The 20,784-nt window shown below is 40.3% G+C and overlaps 2 protein-coding genes across 2 annotated transcripts in view; both read left to right on the top strand.

The window, feature by feature from the left end:
- The first annotated feature begins 860 nt into the window (after positions 1-860).
- On the top strand, positions 861-10,305 carry si:dkey-193c22.1 (uncharacterized protein LOC567837 homolog). The gene is given in 9 exon segments (XM_034170765.1): positions 861-889; positions 2,644-2,779; positions 2,892-2,946; positions 2,948-3,013; positions 6,538-6,750; positions 6,914-6,997; positions 7,104-7,245; positions 8,800-8,962; positions 9,553-10,305. Coding segments are annotated over 9 exon segments (1,110 nt in total). The 5' UTR covers positions 861-873; the 3' UTR covers positions 9,788-10,305.
- Positions 10,306-12,286: 1,981 nt separating this feature from the next.
- Positions 12,287-20,784, top strand: part of cspg4b (chondroitin sulfate proteoglycan 4b) — a 72,402-nt gene continuing 63,904 nt past the window's right edge. Inside the window, 1 exon segment of the mRNA XM_034170764.1 lies at positions 12,287-12,439. The gene's annotated coding sequence lies outside the window, so the exon portion shown is untranslated.

Here is a 20,784-nt window from a genome sequence, read left to right as displayed (position 1 = left end):
ACTCATTATTACAGCAGGACACCATCTTCTTTAAAGTTGTTGGAACATTAGTTGATAATCCATCCATCCACTGGTAAAAAAAGATTATTATTATTAGTAGTAGTAGTGGTAGTAGTATTGTTATTATTATTACTATTATTATTATTATATCCAAGTGGCCTCTGTGTGCGTTTATGCGTGTGTATGGCTTGGATACACCCGAGTCGATAATTATGAATGCCAAATAAATTAAACAGAACTCTTCCCCCCTCTGCTGGGACATCTGTCAAAAGTGCTACACAAACATACTCATGACTAATTTTCTGATGAACTGGCTTATTAAAGTAAATTAAATAATCCAATGATTAGGTGTGTGGTACATAACAACACAAAGACAATTATCGTTAAAAAAAAAAAACAAAAACAAAAAGGCAGTCGAACATGCACGTTCTGGGTTGGGTTCCTGTGTTGCAACTAATTGTAGTCACACCCCAGTTCAGTAGGTGGCGGTAGTTGGGCCACCAACCTGCATGTCAACCGACTATAAAATAGAAGAAGACCGTATGACTGGCTCATCAGAGAAGATGACAAGATGGAAATTATGTCCAGCACCAAATATAATATCGGTGGGCTCACCTGCATGTAGACAGTGCAATGACTGAGTATAGAAAAGTGGACCTTTAGGTATGTATATACTGTAATATTACAGATACTCACTGATATTTAAGTAACTGCGTTGGAAGTTTGTATATTTTTTCCCACGTTTATGTTAGTGGTTGTTGATCTCTTGGCTTTGCTTGTTGCTCTTTGTTTCGTTCGCTGAGCAGTGACGACACTTAACGATTTTCACAACAAAGAAATTTGCCCAAAAATTGGGGCTGAAACTAAAGTACTATGATTAGAATTTGGTATGTATACATTTTTTTGTGCTGACTCCTTTCCGCTATGAAAAGTCGTACGAGTTTCGGCTTGGCTGTCAACACTTTGTATCTTGTTCGTTTTTTGTACCGTCTGCTCATATTAAAACAGTGATTTACAAGCAGCATTGTGAAAGGCAGGAGGCTGGAGTCACTTTATTTTAGGTTCAGTGTTGGAATTACTGGCCCACTTAAGTTGTTAATTAAACGTAACTAGCCATTTCTGTTTCTACTCCCATGAGGACCAGCAGGGGCGCCGTTGCACTGAAAATGTAGGGATTTGTGAACATTTTTCATTTATTTTGAAAATGTTTCGTAAAGTATCATGACAAAAAAACAAAAACAAAATGCAAGTAGGGACGTGTATAAAAATTCTATCCCATACCAATGTAAAATCTGACTGTGGATTCAGAAAGAACAGGAAAGACCCTTTAAAGTGACACAAAAATCATGTGATTATCTTACGTATTAAGGAAGTTATGGGCGTTTTTGTGCTGGAATTGAGCTCGTTTTGCTGGCCTTAATGAATAGATGAAACGATAAGGCCTTTGTGACCGAGTTGGACTTGTTCCTTCATATTTATTCTCATAACTTCCTTAATATCCAAGATATCTCCATGAAATTTTCAGGAATGATGGATTACTACCTCTCCTTCATTCTCCTTCATTTTAAATGGTATATCATCTCAACACTGGCAGTCATTGGGTTTTGGTGATCAACCAGAATCTTTGTGAAACGGACAATCCTTCTGAAATTCACGAAAAATGAAAAGAAATACGTACTCTTTATTCCCTATAAATTGATTTTTAATCCCTATTCTTCCTTCCGGTACAATTTAAGTGACTTTGGCGAGACAAAACAAGAAATTTTTTACGTCATCGACCTAAAAATAGGTCAGGATATCCCTCCAACAGTCAGTCGCATGGAACTCCCTGTGCGACTCCCGGAAATGCGGTCACATGCAATTATGCAGAACCTAATCAAGGCGCTGGCCTACTCTGTCCACATCCCTAATGCAAGTCCTGCTGACATACACATGTGGAGGAAAGGTTTTGCAGCAGCAACACAAATTATGCAACAAATAAAAGCTGATGCTTTTTCTAGTCAGCATCCTGCTTTTTAACATCCAGGTACAGCTGTATCAAACTTCATCTTGTATGTATGGAAAGCATTACAGACCAAAAATTCAGCAACTTTTAAATATAGTGAGGTCTTTGATCGCGAGAATTCAAGTTGAACTGGGCTGAGACCAGGTCTCAGTATGGTTTATCTCAGAATATGAGGTGTCTTGGTGTTTTAGGTCAGGTGGAGGACTCTGCACTGGCATTGTGCCTGTTGCATTAAACAACAGAACTGTCCTGGGTCCTAAACTACAGCCACCAAAAGTACTGTAACTGTCTGCAGCAATCAGGTGTTACATGCACGTCTCCTTGGCCTTGTCCGGGTTTGAGGTTTTCAGGAATGAGGCACCTGCGTGCTGGATAATGCTCAGGAAAACACCCTTAGTCATAGTGTCACAGCTGACACAAATGGTATACCTTATCTGTGTCTCCTTAAGTTGTTCCAGCTGTATTCAAGGATTCTTCAGACAGACCTAGTGCCAAAGACATGTAGTTGTCATTGCAATGTTCACATATGTGCAAAAATAATGGTTAATCCATGTAATTTCATTAACACCCTAAAAAAAAGTTGTTTTTTTTTTTTTTTTTTGTTGTTTTTTGGGGGGGGGGGGTTTTGGTGTGAAGGTCAGGCCCTTCACTGCTTGTGGTTATTGGAGTCCTGATTGTTGGCGTGCGATATTCCATATCGCTAGCTGCACAGTGGCTGCTTGGGTGGCCCGACCAACCCGGTTATAAGAAGTACATAGAAGCTCTGAATCCGAGGTATCTTTTTGAAATACTGTAGTTTTTATTTCATTTGATGTATTGGTGTTTTTCCCCTTCAATTACAGTTTGATTTTCTTTTATTGTTAATTAATTGTATCTTTTCTGTTAGGCGAACATACCATTTAACCAGAGCTGTGATAGAATCGCTGAAATACCTGCAGTACCAGACAGCTTTACTTTCAACTGAAGTCATGGCACATGAACAATGAAAACTCTAAACTTTATCAAAAAGTATGTTAAAGAAAAGCTGATTGTTTTAAGTCTCAGTCACACAGCACTAACAAAGGACACTGAAGCCCAAATGAAACAAGAAATCTGGACTACATTGACTTTTGGAGGCATTGTTTAACCATCGTCCAGTTTCACTCCTGCAGCTGGCAATAACTGTTGAAAAATGTGAATGAATCCTGACAACCTCAATTCGTCCGTGTTCCGTTTTTCTTTCTGTCTTGAATTCCTTATCACTTGTGTAGTGTCCGTAATGTCAGCATTCCGTTTTACTGCTGTATAACTTTATCCAACCTCCCAAGTCCGACGTCTTGCACGAACGTTGACAATGTCTGAACGGATCAATAATTAAAACTCAGACAAGCTGAACATAACATCCTTGTATCGCTGATGACTCGTCCATGTGTGGGACAAAAACAACGTTGTCATACAGAAACAACTGCGCTAAGAACGTTTTATCATCTACTTCTCACATCTCTCATCTGTTGTCCAGACAACCAAATCCTGCACCAGCAGGTGCTGCGAACATGAGGACAAGGTTGGCTGCGATTGGTCTCATACCCGCTGTCTGTCACATCACTGTGAATGTTTCGTTTTGATTTCATTTAAGAGCCAGTTTTTATAAGAGTCAGGTAGGTTTCTATTAGAGGGTGATTCATGACCCCTTCATATTTGTCCCCCCAAAAATTTATGGGTAGATATATGTTAGAATGGAACAGAAATCACATTTTATATCCTTGATAGGGTCCGCTTTTTTAGGGGGTCCTGGAAATTTGGGGTCAAAATGAGCCAAAATGGCAAAATCACAAAATTTAGGTTTTCGAATGCTCATATTTCCATGCACCCTGAGTGAGCCAAATTTATTTTCATTAGTGTTAGTATATCGGGTATGGACTCTCCAAAAACGTGAAAACTTTAGTGGCTGACTCAGGGTGCAGCCCACAGGTGGCACTGCAAATTGCTATTTTTTGTAATTGTGCACATTTTCACAGGGGTAGTGTGGCCTTCACCAACAAAGGTCTTTTATGCATATAATGATAGATTAGGACCTCATTGATTTCGATGAAAATTTTGGCGGCTGACTTTGGGCGCACAAGTATAGGGGGTGTTTTTGCCACCAAAATGTGAATTTACCACTTTTTCGCAAAGTGATTTCCCCATTTGCCCTAAGTCAGAAGTGATGAAATATGGCTCATATTGTCACTCAGCATCTCTAGTTTCAGTGGTAAAGAGAGTTTTGTGGCTGGTTTTGGTATTGACCCTTTTTGCACCGTTTTTGTTGGACCACTTCATGAAGCGGCCAAATATGGTAACTTGGTAATTTTCTCAGATTTTCATGAAACTGGCAGAATTTGCTCCCATAACAGGGTAAAGGGGCCTCTGTAAGTTTTGAGTGCAGTGTGGCAAGCCACTCTGACTGTAGGCTGCCACCTGGTGGCCAAATAGGAACAAAACTGCAAAAAATAAACAAGGTTTGGTTCTTACGAAAAATGTACACAAATTGATGAGAATAGGACAAATGGTTCATGAAATATATGGTTATTTGAAAGTGTTTATTTTTGCCAAATTCTGCAAGTTTCATGAAAATCGGAGGAATCAGATGTGGCCAATTTACCATATTTGGCCTCTTTGTGAAGTGGTCCAACAAAAGGGTCAATTCCAAAACCAGACACAAAACTCTCTTTAACACTGAAACTAGAGATGCTGTGTAACAATATGAGCCATATTTCAGCACTTTTGACTTAGGGCGCATGGGAAAATCACTGTGTGAAAAAGTGTTAATTTCACATTTTTGCAGCAAAAGCGCCCCCTATACTTGGGCACCCAAAGTCAGCCACCAAAATTTTCATCATAATCAAAGTGCGAGGTCCTAATCTATCATCCACATGCAAAACAGACCTTGGCTGACTAAGGGCGCAGGCCACACCGCCCCTGTGAAAATGTGCACAATTGCTGCAAATCGCTATTTTTTTGCATCACCTATGGGCTGCACCCTGAGTCAGCTGCCAAAATTTTCACATTTCTGGAGAGTCCATACCTGAATAGACTAAAGCCGCGTTCACACCGGACGCCACGCGAGCGATGGCAGTGAGAGGTTGCCATGTAATCCCTATTGAAGGACGCATTGTGGCGCCACAAAAGTCCAAGCCACGCAATGCGACGCGATGAATGGGAATTAAGCGATGCAAATAAAGCGATTTTGAGCAATTGGCGCCTTTGTGGCGTGATATGGCGTCACCCTCTTTCCCAAGTTGAAAAATCTGAACTTTTTCATCTTGACACGCCACGATGACCAATCAGGGACTGGATATGTAGTGACGTGGAGATGTCTGGAGTTTATACTTGATGTGGACATGTCCTATCTCTGGCAGCCAACCTGTGAGCAGGACTTATGTACGCGTGAACATGTGAAAAGAAAAAAAAAACTGGCTGCTGCTGCAGGTCATTGCGCTCCCTTCAAACTCTGTCATAATTGTGTTAAATAAATAATGTACGTTTTGTCCTTTATTTATTTAACACAATTATGACAGAGTTTGAAGGGAGAGCAATGACCTGCAGCAGCAGCCAGTTTTTTTTTTTTTTTTCACATGTTCACGCGTGAATGAATCGTCTGTGAAGATAATTTTATTAACTGCACACATGTATAATAAAACAAATGGTGACTGGTTTATAACACAATTATGACAGAGCTGGAGAGGAGAGCAAGGAACTGCAGCAGCAGCCAGTTTTTTTTTTTTTTTTTTTTTTTTTTCTTTGTTCACATGTGTGCGCGAACGGGACAGGAGGTCCTCAAACTGGGCCCTGGAGGGGCAGAAGTACCACTGAAAGCAGCCGTCATCCAGACACAGCTCCTGCAGCAAATGATGAATTTGTGGCGTCGCGTGGCGTCCGGTGTGAATGCGGCTCAAGCAGAGCGACACACCGGCGATGGTGGTGCGTCCATTGCCAGGCGAGGGATGCGAATTTGTGGCATCCGGTGTGAACGCGGCATTACACTTTTTGCCATTTTTGCTCATTTTGACCCCAAATTTCCAGGACCCCCTAAAAAGAAAGCGGGCCCTATCAAGGATTTTAAAAAAATGTGATTTTTGTTCGTTTCTAACATATATCTACCTATAATAAAATTGGGACAAATCTGAAGGGATCATCAATCACCACCTGCATGGCTCTTAAAGTGTCAAAGTCGACATTCGCTTAGCTTTTCTTTGTTGGTTTCGGTTTTATTTCTGTCGTTTTTGCGTTCTTAATTCGCAGGCTTTTCAGTGATGGGGAAGGTGTAGGATCATTCGTCTATCTTTCCTCAATCATTTGTGAGTTTTTTCCTTTGTTCAGCCATCGCCATGTGACCGGGCCCTAAGTGTTTTTGCATGTGACACTTGGATGAGGGGAACCAGATTTTTTTTTCACCAGTGTCTAATGTGCAGCTTTACTGTTTTACCATTAGACTGAGATTCATTCATTCTGTCATTTTAACTGTCAAGGGCTCTACCAAATTTGATTTTTTTGTGTGTTTGAACACTTGACAGGGAATTAGTTTTGGTCGCCGTGGTAACAAGCTGGACATCTACCACTCCACCTCAGCCACCAGTTGCGAAGATGTACCGTTACCGGTGGTGGTTTTCATCTACGGAGGAGCATGGGGTTCTAGTGACAGGTCCATTTACTGTTTAATGGGCAAGCAGATGGCTGAAGAGCTAAAGGCCACTGTCATTTGTCCTGACTACTGCACCTATCCAAAAGTACGAGTTACAGAACACAGTACTCTTACTTTTTGTATTTTCCATATCATCCCAAAGTCTTCTGATTTGGGATTGTACACAACATCTGCATGAGAAATAACAAACATAATTGGAGGTATTATTGTGGTTTTTGCACTGATTGATGGTTCAACCCTACTTCCAAGGGAATGTTTTGCAGATGGTCCAAGACATTGCTGACTGCTTAGTTTGGGTACAAGAGAGTGAACATAAGTTCAGTTTAGACAAAGTAAGAAATATCAGCTTTTTTCTTTTCTAAAGTGAGAGTGGGAAAGAACAACTGAAAAATATTAGGCTACATATAAATGCATGTATTCTTGTTTTTGCTTTTACAGGACAACATAGTGTTAATTGGTCATTCAGCTGGTGCACATTTGTGTGCACTGACCACTCTATTTCTCATTGACTCAAGAGAAGAGCTTTTTATCGAGGCAAGCAAGCAGCACTATATTACAATGGCAATAAGAGGAGTTATTGGTAAGGACTCTAGTGCATCACCAACTCCCAGGAAAGGTTTCGCCCTAACTGAATACGAATCAAAGCAAAAATCTAAACAAATACAGCACTTATAATATTTAAGGGAATAGTCCCATTTAATTTTCCATAAAATTGACAATTTACATGTTGAAATCAGGGTGGTTTGCTGGCTATTACTGTTGTGCGCTGTGCCTCACAGCAGGAGGGTCTCAGGTTCAGACCCAACCTGGTATTTTCTCTGTGAAGTTTACACATTCTGCCCAGGTTTGTGTGGATTTCCTCGGGTGGGAGGGGGGTTTCTCCCACCTTCAAAGACATGCAGGTTTTTGTCCAGTGAGTGCTGGGATAGGCTCCAGTCCTAACAGGACTAAGCTGGCATCGCAGACCAAACGGTCCACCCTGCCTCCACTGCACATGCGTCATTTCTGAGCTCAACCGCTTGTCTGAGACAGTCTCTTCACCCAAAGTAATCAAATGGATTAATGTGATTATTTCCCATCAGATGACAAGGTAAAACCTCTTAAATTATTAAATTATCCAATGAACGCGTCAGCTTGCAGCTCGTGTAGCCGCGTCGTTCTGGTCGCTTCTTCTGTCTTTTATGATGAAATAATGCTGAATTTATGTGGAAATGATTGTTGTACAGAAGCTTCAGATATCTGTCACTGAGACAGATGATGACTGGAGTGCAGTTTTAAGCAGAAACAAGGTGATAATCCATGAACCACGGCTAATGATGCATGCGCAGTGAAGGCAGGACTGACGGACTCTGTGCGATCTTGGAGATGACACAAATGACAAAACGCATGTGCACGTGTAGTTTGAAAGACTCTTCCTGCTTAAATTTTATGTTATTTTTATTCCCTCCCAGTTTCATTTGCAAATGAAGGTCTCCCATATTTCTTTGCCTTTCATTGTTAGAAAAGCCACACATTATCTATGGCATCATCACAGAAAGTGTGTCACGGCATCTCGTCGTTGTAGTTTAATCCACAAATTCCAAAATTGTTTCCAAACAAGACATATCTTTATCATATCGGCAGTGGAAGATTGTAAGTCCTTTATTTAATACTAAGGAACAAAATTACATCTTGCAGACAAAAAGCCTTTTTAAGATTTAATTGATGAAAAACAGAAAAGGACTACACTTTTAAATATCATCATGAAATTAAAAACATGGTAAATCACTTGGTTGTCTTTTTGTTTATGATTCAAGTCGGTAGGTGGAAGAATGAACGTTCCTAAACTCAATATGACATCTCTTCATTTGATTTTAACCCCCGACTTGGATTTAATTAGATTTGATAAATATTCCACATGAAACAGTCTGGTAAATCAGAGAAATACTAAATTAGAATAATGAATGTATTTATTTTGGGAAGGTAGTTTTTTTGTTTGTTTTTTTAACCCCCATTCTTCTGATTTGTGATGCACTGATATTGCCTCATTGTGAATATTGTAAAATTTTCTAAAGTTATAGTTGTGTAAACATATGTTGTCATTGTACAGACATTTTGTGTGAATGCATTCATGTATTTTCAATTTCCTGGACAGGTCTGAGTGGTGTGTACAACATCTTGGACCATTATGAACACGAGCGGATGCGAGATGTGGAATATGTGTCGACAATGCACAAAGCCATGAATGGAGTGGAAAACTTTTCTTACTATTCACCTACACACACACTGAAGACACTCAACCAAGACAAACTGAAGAGGTGGTTAAAATTGAACAGTTTTGTATTTTTTTCAATTAACAACAATCATGCTCTAAATAAATGTTGTTTTAGTTCTGAATTTAATAAAATGGTTTGTTTTTTTTATCAGTTGTGTAATGCAATCTAATGTAATTAGTGATGCACTAAACTCACTGCAATGTATTCTGCTGTAGTCATTTTACATCTCAAACAAATATGTATATTTATTACTTGCAAGAGTTAGAATTTTTTAACACATGCACATGAGTTTAGTGATGTCACCAATGTTTTACACCAGTCATTAATATCAAAATATTGTCATGGTAAAAGGTCCAGCTTGGGGAGAAGAATTGCCACATGAGCGTTCTGCACTTTAGGTTCATCTTTGTCATTGAATGTGTGCAAGTATTTAGACAATGAATTGATATCAACCCAGAATTATACATTATATGTGATTAATATTTATCACCTAAAATGTACATCTGAAGTAATTGTAAATTGCATAAATGATGTGAAGTTGTTGGGAGTTGTCCCCCCGCCGTTATAGTTATTTATCATAATGTATAAGATGTCAGTGACTCTACTCCTTGTTTATATTCCTTGTCTACCAGAGTGCCTCCTTTTGTTTTGCTGCACAGGACAAGAGACAACATCGTCCCTGCCGAATCTTCCTTGCGGTTCTCTGAACTCCTCACTTCGCTGTCTGTGAAAGTGTCTGTATACCTGCTGCCCAGACTCGACCACCTTGAGATTGTTGTTAACCTGATGGCATCAGACAGACGCCTCTACCATCCACTCTACAGCTGTATCAAGCAGGAGCACTGGAAACTCGTGGAAAGCCGATGACATCGGCACCAAACAACTCTAGCCACTGTACACATTTTCTTTTACAGTATCTAATGCATCAAAGTAATAATTATATGTATCTTGGGTTTTAAACTGCTCTAGAAGATAAAACGTTCTAAAGGACTATTAATCTGGTAACTGTAATTTCGTGGGTAATATTTCAAATGAAGTATTGATGTTCGTTGATGTAACACTGGGATTTATTTTTGAGTGTCGTACTCTTCTTTAGTCTACTGAAAAAAGGTGTTTTGATTTCATATGTTGCTATTTTGTATTGGGTTTTTTTGGGGTTTTTTTTTTTTTTTAATCAACCTGTGCTGAATAATTATCATTTAAAATAGGATATTATAACCACTTTCAGGTCTCGCCGAGCTTGGGCTCTGTTAATTCAACAGATGAAAATTTTATGTTTTATACAGGAAGATGTCTGAGTCATAAATAATTTATTGTAGTATTAGAACAATCCGCTAGTTTTATTAAGCCAAGCATAAAATGATGGCAATGATGTTTTTGGTTTTTTATCATCAGCAGTTTGATTGGCATTGTTGTGTAAGGTATGATATCTCAAGTCAAAGTGTGCTTCACTGAGTTTGGCAGAGACGTTAATTGTGGATTAAGGAAAAAATTATTAGATTTGGCATCAGAAGGTAGACCTGGGATTTACTTTTTTTTTTAAATGAAGATTTCATAGCTGATTTCGTGTTATTCATTATTCACATTCTGTTCCAGCTTACACCAACCAAGAGTCACGGGGGTGCTAGATCCTATGCCAGCAGTCATAAGGTAGAAGGCAGGGTACACCCTGGGAGGATGCAAGTCTATCATAGGGCCACATAGACAAACTCATTCACACACTTACCTACTGGCAATTTAGTTTCTGTTTCACCGAACCTGCATGCTGTTTGAAGTGTGGGGAAGCTGGAGCACCCGGAGGGACTCCACATGAACGTGGGGGGGAATATGCAAACTCCAGGGAGGAAGGACCAGGTGGGAATCAATCCAAGGGCCTGCTTGCTTGAGCGGTGTTAACCACTAAACCTCGAACGGTACTTCAGAACATAGTATGTTCCTGCTGGACAAACAATGTTGTTAATAGCGCCCCCCCACAGGTGGGGAAGGATAAACATCTTGTTGGCTAGCTCAACTTTTTTTTTTTTTTTTTTTTGTAAAGGCTGCTAATTGTAAGAACAATTGTTTTATTGCAGCTGCTTCTCGCTTCCTTTTATTTATTTATTTATTTGTTAGCAAATGTTAGCTTTCCCAAGCATTTGCGGTAACATTAATAACATGAGTGAGTAGGGTTGTAATCACAGCTGCCCTTTATCAAGTTTCAAAATCCCGGCTTCAGTGAGTAAAAGCCTGATCACGTTCTACCTGTGCACCTAAAACTGGTGATTCTACTAATTAGCTCATCTACTTGCTTGAATAATTGAACTCATTAGAATCAGCAGGTTTAGTGGATGTATACATGTGGTAGGACTTTTGCTCACGGTTAAGCCACAGTTAACCACCTCTGGTTACATGATACCAACCCACACCATCAACGGTCACCTTGCTTTTATTTAACTGTTGTACTACTGATTAAGGAACTTGAGTTCAATCAAGGAAGAAGACTGCATTTTCTTTCCAACAAATACTTCCAGCTGGTGTGTTTTGTGTTGGATGTTGCCAAGCAATGACTAATGTCACTGCAGTCTGCGGCACTGGTTATGCTTTGCAGACAAGTCGAGTGAGACTGGTGAAACCCTATCAAAAAGCAGAATGATTTATACTGTGAAGAGTCTGGGTGGAGATTGTGCGTATAGATAAACACTGGCTTCCTGCCAGTCTGTTGTATTTCTGTGGGGCTGACTTTTTTTTCCTCCTGTCATAGAGGGTCTCTTTTGTTCGATCACCCCTGGGCACATGTCCAGGTTTCCCATATTGTGGAACACCTGCCTCATACAGAAATACCCCGTGCAAAGGAGTGGATGTGCTTCCCCCAGTGGTAAAACACAGTTACTGCACAACAAATAAAAATTGATCAGTCTGATAATGGCAAACACCGTAGACATTAATGCATTCATTTATAAGCACTCGGTCCAGTGTAATAAAATGTTCATATCACTTGATTCAAAGTTTGTTTGTTTTTTTTAAGTTAAGCGTCCTCTTGCATATATTTCCATTTTACGCATGAAGTGGAAAATAAACGTCAACAGAACCTAATATAGCAATGGCTCAATTAATTATTTACTTATTTTGTCAGTCTTTCTTTTTTATTTTTTTAATCCTAACCAGGAAATACATTCAAACAAAAGTGAATAATGTTTAAACGGTACTGCTTCCCCCGCCCCTCGCCCCGATGGGGGCGTGTCTTAGCGGTGTAATGCGTGCACACAGACGCTAGGGGGCGTGTGGATGATTCATAGCCGCACGCCCTTGTTGTGTGAGCTCCACATTGATCTGTCTTTTGCCCTTAGAAAAACCTCCAGAAGCCCAAGACAGTGAAAGTCAGCAAGTTTCAGGAACATGTAACTGTAGCGAGGTCCAGTCTGTTCACATTAGCGTGTCCACCAGAACAGAAGATGGGCTTTGCTGTGGAAACAACCACGAAGAAGTTGTGGTTGTGCGGTCTGCTGTGGTGGTCGCTGCTGGTCGAGCTGTCGACGGGAGGTAACAACTTTTCAAACCATCTATTGTCATTTAAGTCTGTTTTCCAAGAGGACACGTTTCTAATTAAATCCCGTTTCTCTTTGAAAAGTTTGTATATGTCTGAGGAGCTGTTTGATTGTGGAAGATTCCAGACGTTACCTGTTTTGCCTGGTCTGTCTGTCTGTCTGTAGGATGTCTGTCTTTATTTTTTTCCTACTTTAGGTTATCTTGAAGTGACAGATGTAAATAAGTTGGCATCAGGTGTTCACTACATGATAGGAGGGATGTCATTGTGAATTTTTAAAATAAGTCAGTCCTTTTTGGTGCACTTTTACACACAAAATTCATTGCCGAGACAAGTTGTACAGTGAAAATGCAACAAAAAATCTACAGCAGTTAATGAATCTAAGTGTTGGTTGTTTTGGAGTTGTTCTATATATCAAATCAATAATGACTATATTATTTACAGGAGAAGCCAAAAGAAAATTTTTAGTATTTAGTATTGTGCTACAATTTATTATACCAGTAGATGTCAGTATGATGACAAGCTGCTGTGGTGAGACATAATGAAGCAGATAGAAGAAGATGATTCTTCAGAATAATGAAGCTCTTTGTGGCTTTTACACCAAACGACACCACCAAGAGACATAGTTTAAAGGACATATCACACAGAAATCATAACAACATGCCTGGTTCACATACCAAGATAATTATGCTGATTTGTGATCCGATCTTCCCATTCAGATGAGGAAGCCCCGACTATTGTGATGGTTCTAAAGATAATCTTATATGACCTTATATAACCTGTGTGTGTGGTGTGTCAAGAGTGTTCTAGTCTGCTGGGAAGGATGTCGGGACAGCTCAGACGTTAAATCGTGAAAATTCAACATGTTGGATTGTCTTAGCCTGATATTCCAGCATGCGAGGTGGGCCCCGAGCACAAATGAGCACGCAGCTTGTTGAATGTGATGTGTAGGAAGAGAGGTGACGGAAACGCAGCGGGGAATCCAAAATCAAAACAGCTGTCATGGTGCTCCAGAAAGTCCTGCGCGAGTGCCGTCTCCACTCCGTTAACCAATGCCTTTTCTTTTTCTTTTTGTGTCATTTTTTTCTGTTAAATTCGGTCCACAAAAAAGTCCATTGCTTCTTCCTCGTGCACCATGTTTGTTTACTCCAAAGTTACGTTTGATCTCGAGAGGTTTTGTGAGATTTCTGGTCTGACCTGGGAATGTTCGTGAGTGAAATCTCTTCATGTGTGATGTGTTGTCTTTACCATGTGGCCGCACACCACACATGCCCAAGACTTATACGAGCGAAGCGATGCACAGCGGCGAGAAGCTCGCTCATGGTACAGGGAGTCGCAGACGGGAAGTGCCAAATTTTGAGTCCACAGTGAAACAGGAAATGTCAAATGTTGAACACTTCCTGGCATGGGTGGAGCTAGAGCGGAGGCCATAGTTGCACTGGACTCCCCTGAAATCTGATTGGACACAGATGATTGACATATCACGGCATGACACGTCTGGTTGAAAAGAGCTGCATTTTGAAATCAGCGAGTCACATTGGCTGCTAGGTTCCTCCTGTCCAGTAGCTGGTGCTGTGTACCACAAAAAGTTCTAATCCTCCTTAGTAGAAGAAGGAAAATGTTTGCCTCATATTTCAACTAGGGCTGAAACGATTCGAGTAATTGGATTAAAAAAATGTTCGAGGCAAATTCGAGGCAAACGAAGCCTCGAGGCAAAGAATTTGCCTCGAGGCTTCGTTTAAAGCTGTAGAACATACGCCAGGCCTGTATGTGGTGCTGTAACACTCCCACAAAAAATACAGAAGAAGACCATAGCGCTAATCAATGTAACATGCCTGCTACAAGTTTCCAAAGCCACACGCTGAGTAAAATAAAGCCTTTTGAGAGAAAGGGTCCATGCGGATCATCTGAAATGGACTTAAAGTGAAGCAGTGTGTTTGTATATATTTATAAAAAAAACAAAACACGTTTTGCTCCACTGGCCATTCTCCACCTCCACAGATGGAGCGAAAGGATGCGCTCTTTAAATGAGTCATGTTTAATGATTTAAAAAAAGCTTTAATTCAGATTTGGTAAGCGTTTTTATCAACAGGCAGCTTTTGTGGAAACGCTGCAATCCACAGCCGTTTTTCAAAGGCTGTGTTATTCGCCAAGTATCCACAGAAAACAATGAATTTGACTTTGGTTTGAGCTACACTGTACGTCATTTATAAATATACACTAAACACTGAATAAATCACAGTAATAAAAATGAAATATGCAGTAATAAGGAAAAAAAGAATGCACTGTCCGCAGACTGAAGATTTCACAGATTGCCTGGGCTTATGGTTTGGCAAAGCCCTAAAACTCTTAATATGAACAAAAATAATAACCCAGCAAAACAGAGGGAACACCCTAAACTTAAAAATCTGCATGATGGCACAGCAAAATTGTGCCACTGCTTTAGGGAGAGCCCTGCCACTACTGATATTGTTTAAAACACAATAGTACTTTTTATCCGATTACTCGATTAATTGATAAAATAATCCATAGAATATTCGATTTCAAACATATTCCATAGCTGCAGCCCTAATTTGAACTGAACACGTCATTTGAACCGTGGACTAATAATGACACCAAAGTTGTATTGATGATAAAAAGATTAATCCAGGATGTGTATATTTCTTATTGTTACATGGAAAACAGGGTACCAGTAGATTCAATAGATTCTCACAAATCCAACAAGATCAAGCATTCATGATATGCACACTCTTAAGGCTATGAAATTCGGCTATTAGTAAAAAAGTAGAAAAGGGGGGTGTTCATAATAATAGTAGCATCTGCTATTGACGCTACAAACTCAAAACTATTATGTTCAAACTGCTTTTTTTAGCAATCCTGTGAATCACTAAACTAGTATTTAGTTGTATAACCACAGTTTTTCATGATTTCTTCACATCTGCGAGGCATGGAGTCAACCAACTTGTGGCACCTTTCAGCTGTTATTCCACTCCAAGATTCTTTAACACCATTCCACAATTCATTCACATTTCTTGGTTTTGCTTCAGAAACAGCTTTTTTGATGTCACCCCACAAGTTCTCAATTGGATTTAGGTCCAGGGATTGGGCAGGCCACTCCAAACATTAATTTTGTTGGTTTGGAACCAATATTTTGCTCATTTACTAGTGTGCTTGGGATCATTGCCTTGTTGAAACACCCATTTCAAGGGCATGTCCTCTTCAGCATAAGGCAACATGACCTCTTCAAGTATTTTGACATATCCAAACTGATCCATGATACCTGGTATGCGATATATAGGCGCAACACCATAGTAGGAGAAATATGCTCATATCATGATGCTTACACCACCATGCTTCACTGTCTTCACTGTGAACTGTGGCTTGAATTCAGAGTTTGGGGGTCGTCTCACAAATTGCCTGCGGCCCTTGGACCCAAAAAGAACAATTTTACTCTCATCAGTCCACAAAATATTCCTCCATTTCTCTTAAGGCCAGTTGATGTGTTCTTTGGCAAATTGTAACCTCTTCTGCACATGTCTTTTATTTAACAGAGGGACTTTGCGGGGGATTCTTGCAAATAAATTAGCTTCACACAGGCATCTTCTAACTGTCACAGCACTTACAGGTAACTCCAGACTGTCTTTGATCATCCTGGAGCTGATCAATGGGTGAGCCTTTGCCATTCTGGTTATTATTCTATCCATTTTGATGGTTGTTTTCCATTTTCTTCCACGCGTCTCTGGTTGTTTTTGTCCATTTTAAAGCATTGGAGATCATTGTAGATGAACAGCCTATAATTTTTTGCACCTGCGTATAAGTTTTCCCCTCTCCAATCAACTTTTTAATCAAACTACGCTGTTCTTCTGAACCATGTCTTGAACGTCCCATTTTCCTCAGGCTTTCAAAGAGAAAAGCATGTTCAACAGGTGCTGGCTTCATCCTTATAAATAAATGGGGGACACCTGATTCACACCTGTTTGTTCCACAAAATTGATGAACTCACTGACTGAATGCCACACTATTATTGTGAACACCCCCTTTTCTACTTTTTTTTTTTTTACTAATAGCACAGTTTCATAGCTTTAAGCGTGTGCATATAATGAATGCTTGGTCTTGTTGGATTTGTGAGAATCTACTGAATCTATTGGTACCTTGTTTCCATGTAACAATAAGAAATATACTCAAAACCTGGATTAATCTTTTTAGTCACATAGCACTACTATTATTCTGAACACTACTGTGTGTGTGTGTATATGTGTGTATATGTATGTATATATATATATATATATATATATATATATATATATATATATATATATATATATATAAACCCCAATTCCAATTAAGTTGGGAGTTGTGTAAAATTTAAATAAAAACAGAACACAATGATTTGCAAATCCTCTTCAACCTATATTCATTTGAATTGAATACAGCACAAAGACAAGATATTTAATTTTCAAACTGATAAACTTTATTGTTTTTGTGCAAGTATTTACTCATTTTGAAATGGATGCCTGCAACACACTTCAAAAAAGCTGGGACAGTGGTATGTTTACCACTGTGTTACATCACCTTTCCTTCTAACAACACTCAGTAAGTGTTTGTGAACTGAGGACACTAATTGTTGAAGCTTTATAGGTGGAATTTTTTCCCATTATTGCTTGATGTACGACTTCAGTTGTTCAACAGTCCGGGGTCTCTGTTGTCATATTTTGCGCTTCATAGTATGCCACATTTTCAATGGGCAACAGGTCTGGACTGCAGGCAGGCCAGTCGAGTACTCTTTTACTATGGAGCCACGCTGTTGTAACACGTGCAGCATGTGGCTTGGCACTGTCTTGCTGAAATATGCAGGGACGTCCCTGAAAAAGACGTTGCTTGGATGGCAGCATGTGTTGCTCTAAAACCTGGAACCTTTCAGCATTGATGGTGCCATCACAGATGTGTAAGTTTCCCATGCCGTGGGCACTAACACACTCCCATACCATCACAGATGCTGGCTTTTGAACGTTGCACTGGTAACAATCTGGATGGTCTTTTTTCCTCTTTTGTCCAGAGGACACGACATCCATGATTTCCAAAACCAATTTGAAATGTGGACTCATCAGACCACAGCACACTTTCCCACTTTGTGTCTGTCCATTTCAAATGAGCTTGGGCCCAGAAAAGGCAGCGGCATTTCTGGATGTTGTTGATGTATGGCTTTCACTTTGCATGGTAGTTTTAACTTGCACTTGTAGATGTAGCGACGAACTGTGTTAACTGACAATGGTTTTCTGAAGTGTTCCTGAGCCCATGCGGTAAGATGCTTTACACAATGATGTCGGTTTTTAATGCAGTGCCGCCCGAGGGATCGAAGGTCACGGGCATTCAGTGTTTGTTTTTGGCCTTGCCACTTACGTGTAGAAAGTTCTCCAGATTCTCTGAATTTTCTGATTATATTATGGACTGTAGCTGATGGAATCCCTAAATTCCTTGCAATTGAACGTTGAGAAACATTGTTCTTAAACAATCTCACCCCATCTTTGCTTGTGAATGGCTGCGACTTTTGGGGATGCTCCTTTTATACCCAGTCATGACACTCATAATTATTGTCCTCACGTCCCAAACACTTATTGAGTGTTGTTAGAAGGAAGGGTGATAGCAAGGGTGGTGGCCAAGTAGCAGGGGTGGTGGCCAAGTGGTTAATGTGCTTGGTTTCAGTTCAGAAGGCTCCAGGTTCAAATCCCACCCCTGCCACATTTCTCCATGTAATGTGGAGTTGCGTCAGGAAGGGCATCCGGCATAAAACCTGTGCCAATTCAACATGCAGATCCACCTTGGATTTGCTGTGGCGACCCCGAGTGCAAACAAGGGAGCAGCCGAAGGGACTTCCTTTTACTAGAAGGAAAGGTGATATAACACAGTGGTAAACATACCACTGTCCCAGCTTTTTTGAAACGTGTTACAGGCATCCATTTCAAAATGAGCAAATATTTGCACAAAAACAGAAAAGTTAGTTTCTTCATCGAATATTTCTCTATGTTGGACGACTTGCCATCCATCAATTGTTATGTTCTCCCCCCCACCCCCCAAATTAAGCAAACAACAAAGAGTCAAGTAAATTAGATCAATTTATGTTGTTGTGAAAAGCATATGATTGATTCAGATGAATGCTTCTAAAACGTCAGTAGCGTGCTTGTCTACCTTCTTAGTGTTTTTGGCATCCTTGCAGTTCAATATTTCCACCAGTTCCTCCTCTGTGAACTCAGCAGACCTCGCTGGCAGACGATTTTCTGCTGTTGTTGACATGTTTGTTGCCATTTTTTTTCAACCAGCATCTGTCAGCTAGTTCCTGACCTTCGTATGCCGCGCTCTGATTGGCTAGCTGTTGGCAGTAAGCTCTAACGCTATTGGTCAGTGGGAACCGATCCAATATAACTTTTGGTCCTAGCGTTTTTGGATCCTTTTGGATCCAACATAACTTTCTGGCGCCAAGCATGCCAAAATACAGGTAAATGATGGACAGAAAGGCTAATCTGTGATTGGCTATTGCAATCTGAGTGGAGAGTATATATATGTATGTATGTATGTATATGCATATATATATGTGTGTGTGTGTGTGTGTGTGTATACTCGTATATACCAGTGGCGGCTGGTGAAAAACAGTCTTGATGGGCTGCTTTGCCAACAGATTCCCTTGCCTTGTCCAGTACAGGCATTCAAGTGAACAGTCAGAAAATTACTACAATTCCACAATAATCATTTCATGTCCTTCTCAAAATCAGCAGTTTTACAGATAAACTTAACCATTTACAGCTATATTAGGCCCCATTTCTACTTTGGAAAGGAACAGTATCAAATACAATACAACACTCAAGTTCTTGAGCAAAGAACATTTTACCATTTGACACCAATTACACACATAGTACACCAAACTGTACTGCACTGCCATTATCTTCAGACAAACAGATCCTGGGGTTCACAATGACACCGACCTTAACAAAATAGAAAATATCAGCAGATTTACACTATATGGAAAATTTCTTCAATTGCCAAAAGAACATTATGTACATACTACAATGTTCACACCACCTTCCAAGAGAGAGAGAAAGTGTGTGTGTGTGAGAGAGAGAGAGAGAACGAGCGCGCGCGTGTGTGTGTGAGAGAGAGAACGAGCGCGCGCGTGTGTGTGTGAGAGAGAGAACGAGCACGCGCGTGCGTGCGTGTGAGAGAGAGAGAGAGCGCGTGCATGTGAGAGAGAGAGCGCGCGCGTGCGTGCGTGTGTGAGAGAGAGAGAGCGCGTGCATGTGAGAGAGAGAGCGCGTGCGTGTGTGAGAGAGAGAGAGCGCGCGCGTGAGAGAGAGAGAGCGCGCGCGTGTGTGTGTGAGGGAGAGAGAGAGAAAATTAAGGTAATATTTTGCATAACATTACTGAGTGGAATGGAGGCAAACTAAAGAAGCTTGAAAAACTTAAATTAAATAACTTGACTAACTAATAACACCAAAACCTTTAAATTAAATTGGTTAAAATTAACTAAGTTTACAAAACCACTTAATTAAATGTGTTGCTAAACTTGGGTTTGTCTTACTATAAGTGTCTTGTGTGTACTCAGTGGCTGAGTTAGAATTTCTTTAAAAACATGCAAATTGCTATTTTAGGGTTTTGTTTTTAAACTGAGCAAATCATTTGTTTTAGAGTGTGGAATACTCCAAAGAATATTTCACTTCTGTGAACTGATCCTCATAACATGTAAAGTGAAATCAAAATACCAGCATGGCTGCAGCTTTGAACAGTTACAAACAGCCCCGGCCTCCCCTATTACCGTTATAACTGGTCTGCTGCCCCAAAAAAGATCACAGCGTTGACCCCCTAAAACAAACAAAAAAAACCTTCACTCATTCGTTTTATCTTAAATGTTCATCCTCGTTTCCACACCAGGAGCAACATTCGGGAATAAATCCGAGCAGCTCGTCAGCTCACCTGAGCTGAAGTGGATCCAGAGGAGTCAGTCCGCAGCTGGCAGAGGTGGATGCGCTCCTTTCCACCCCGCAGTAAAGAGCGCAGATCAGCAGCCTCCGTGACGTGTGCGCGCTGACAGTGTGAATGAAGCCTGACACAGTTTATAGCGAGTCAGACAAACGTCTCTCCTCCAACCGGGATATGCAATTGTCATTAAACCACGAGAAAGATCTGATGTGCGCACCTCCATGCGCCTCCAAAAGGATCCCCGCGAAACTTTGGTGTCATTGATTTGATTAGTTTTGTCCCGTTTTAAACCTCCGAAGAGTTCTTCAACTTACTCCAGCAAAACACACGGAGACAAAATAAAAATAAATAAATATAACCCAAATGTCGTCGT

This window comes from Thalassophryne amazonica, chromosome 5, assembly GCF_902500255.1.
Source record: "Thalassophryne amazonica chromosome 5, fThaAma1.1, whole genome shotgun sequence".
NCBI lineage: Eukaryota > Metazoa > Chordata > Actinopteri > Batrachoidiformes > Batrachoididae > Thalassophryne > Thalassophryne amazonica.
This window is presented reverse-complemented; position numbering and strand designations above follow the sequence as displayed.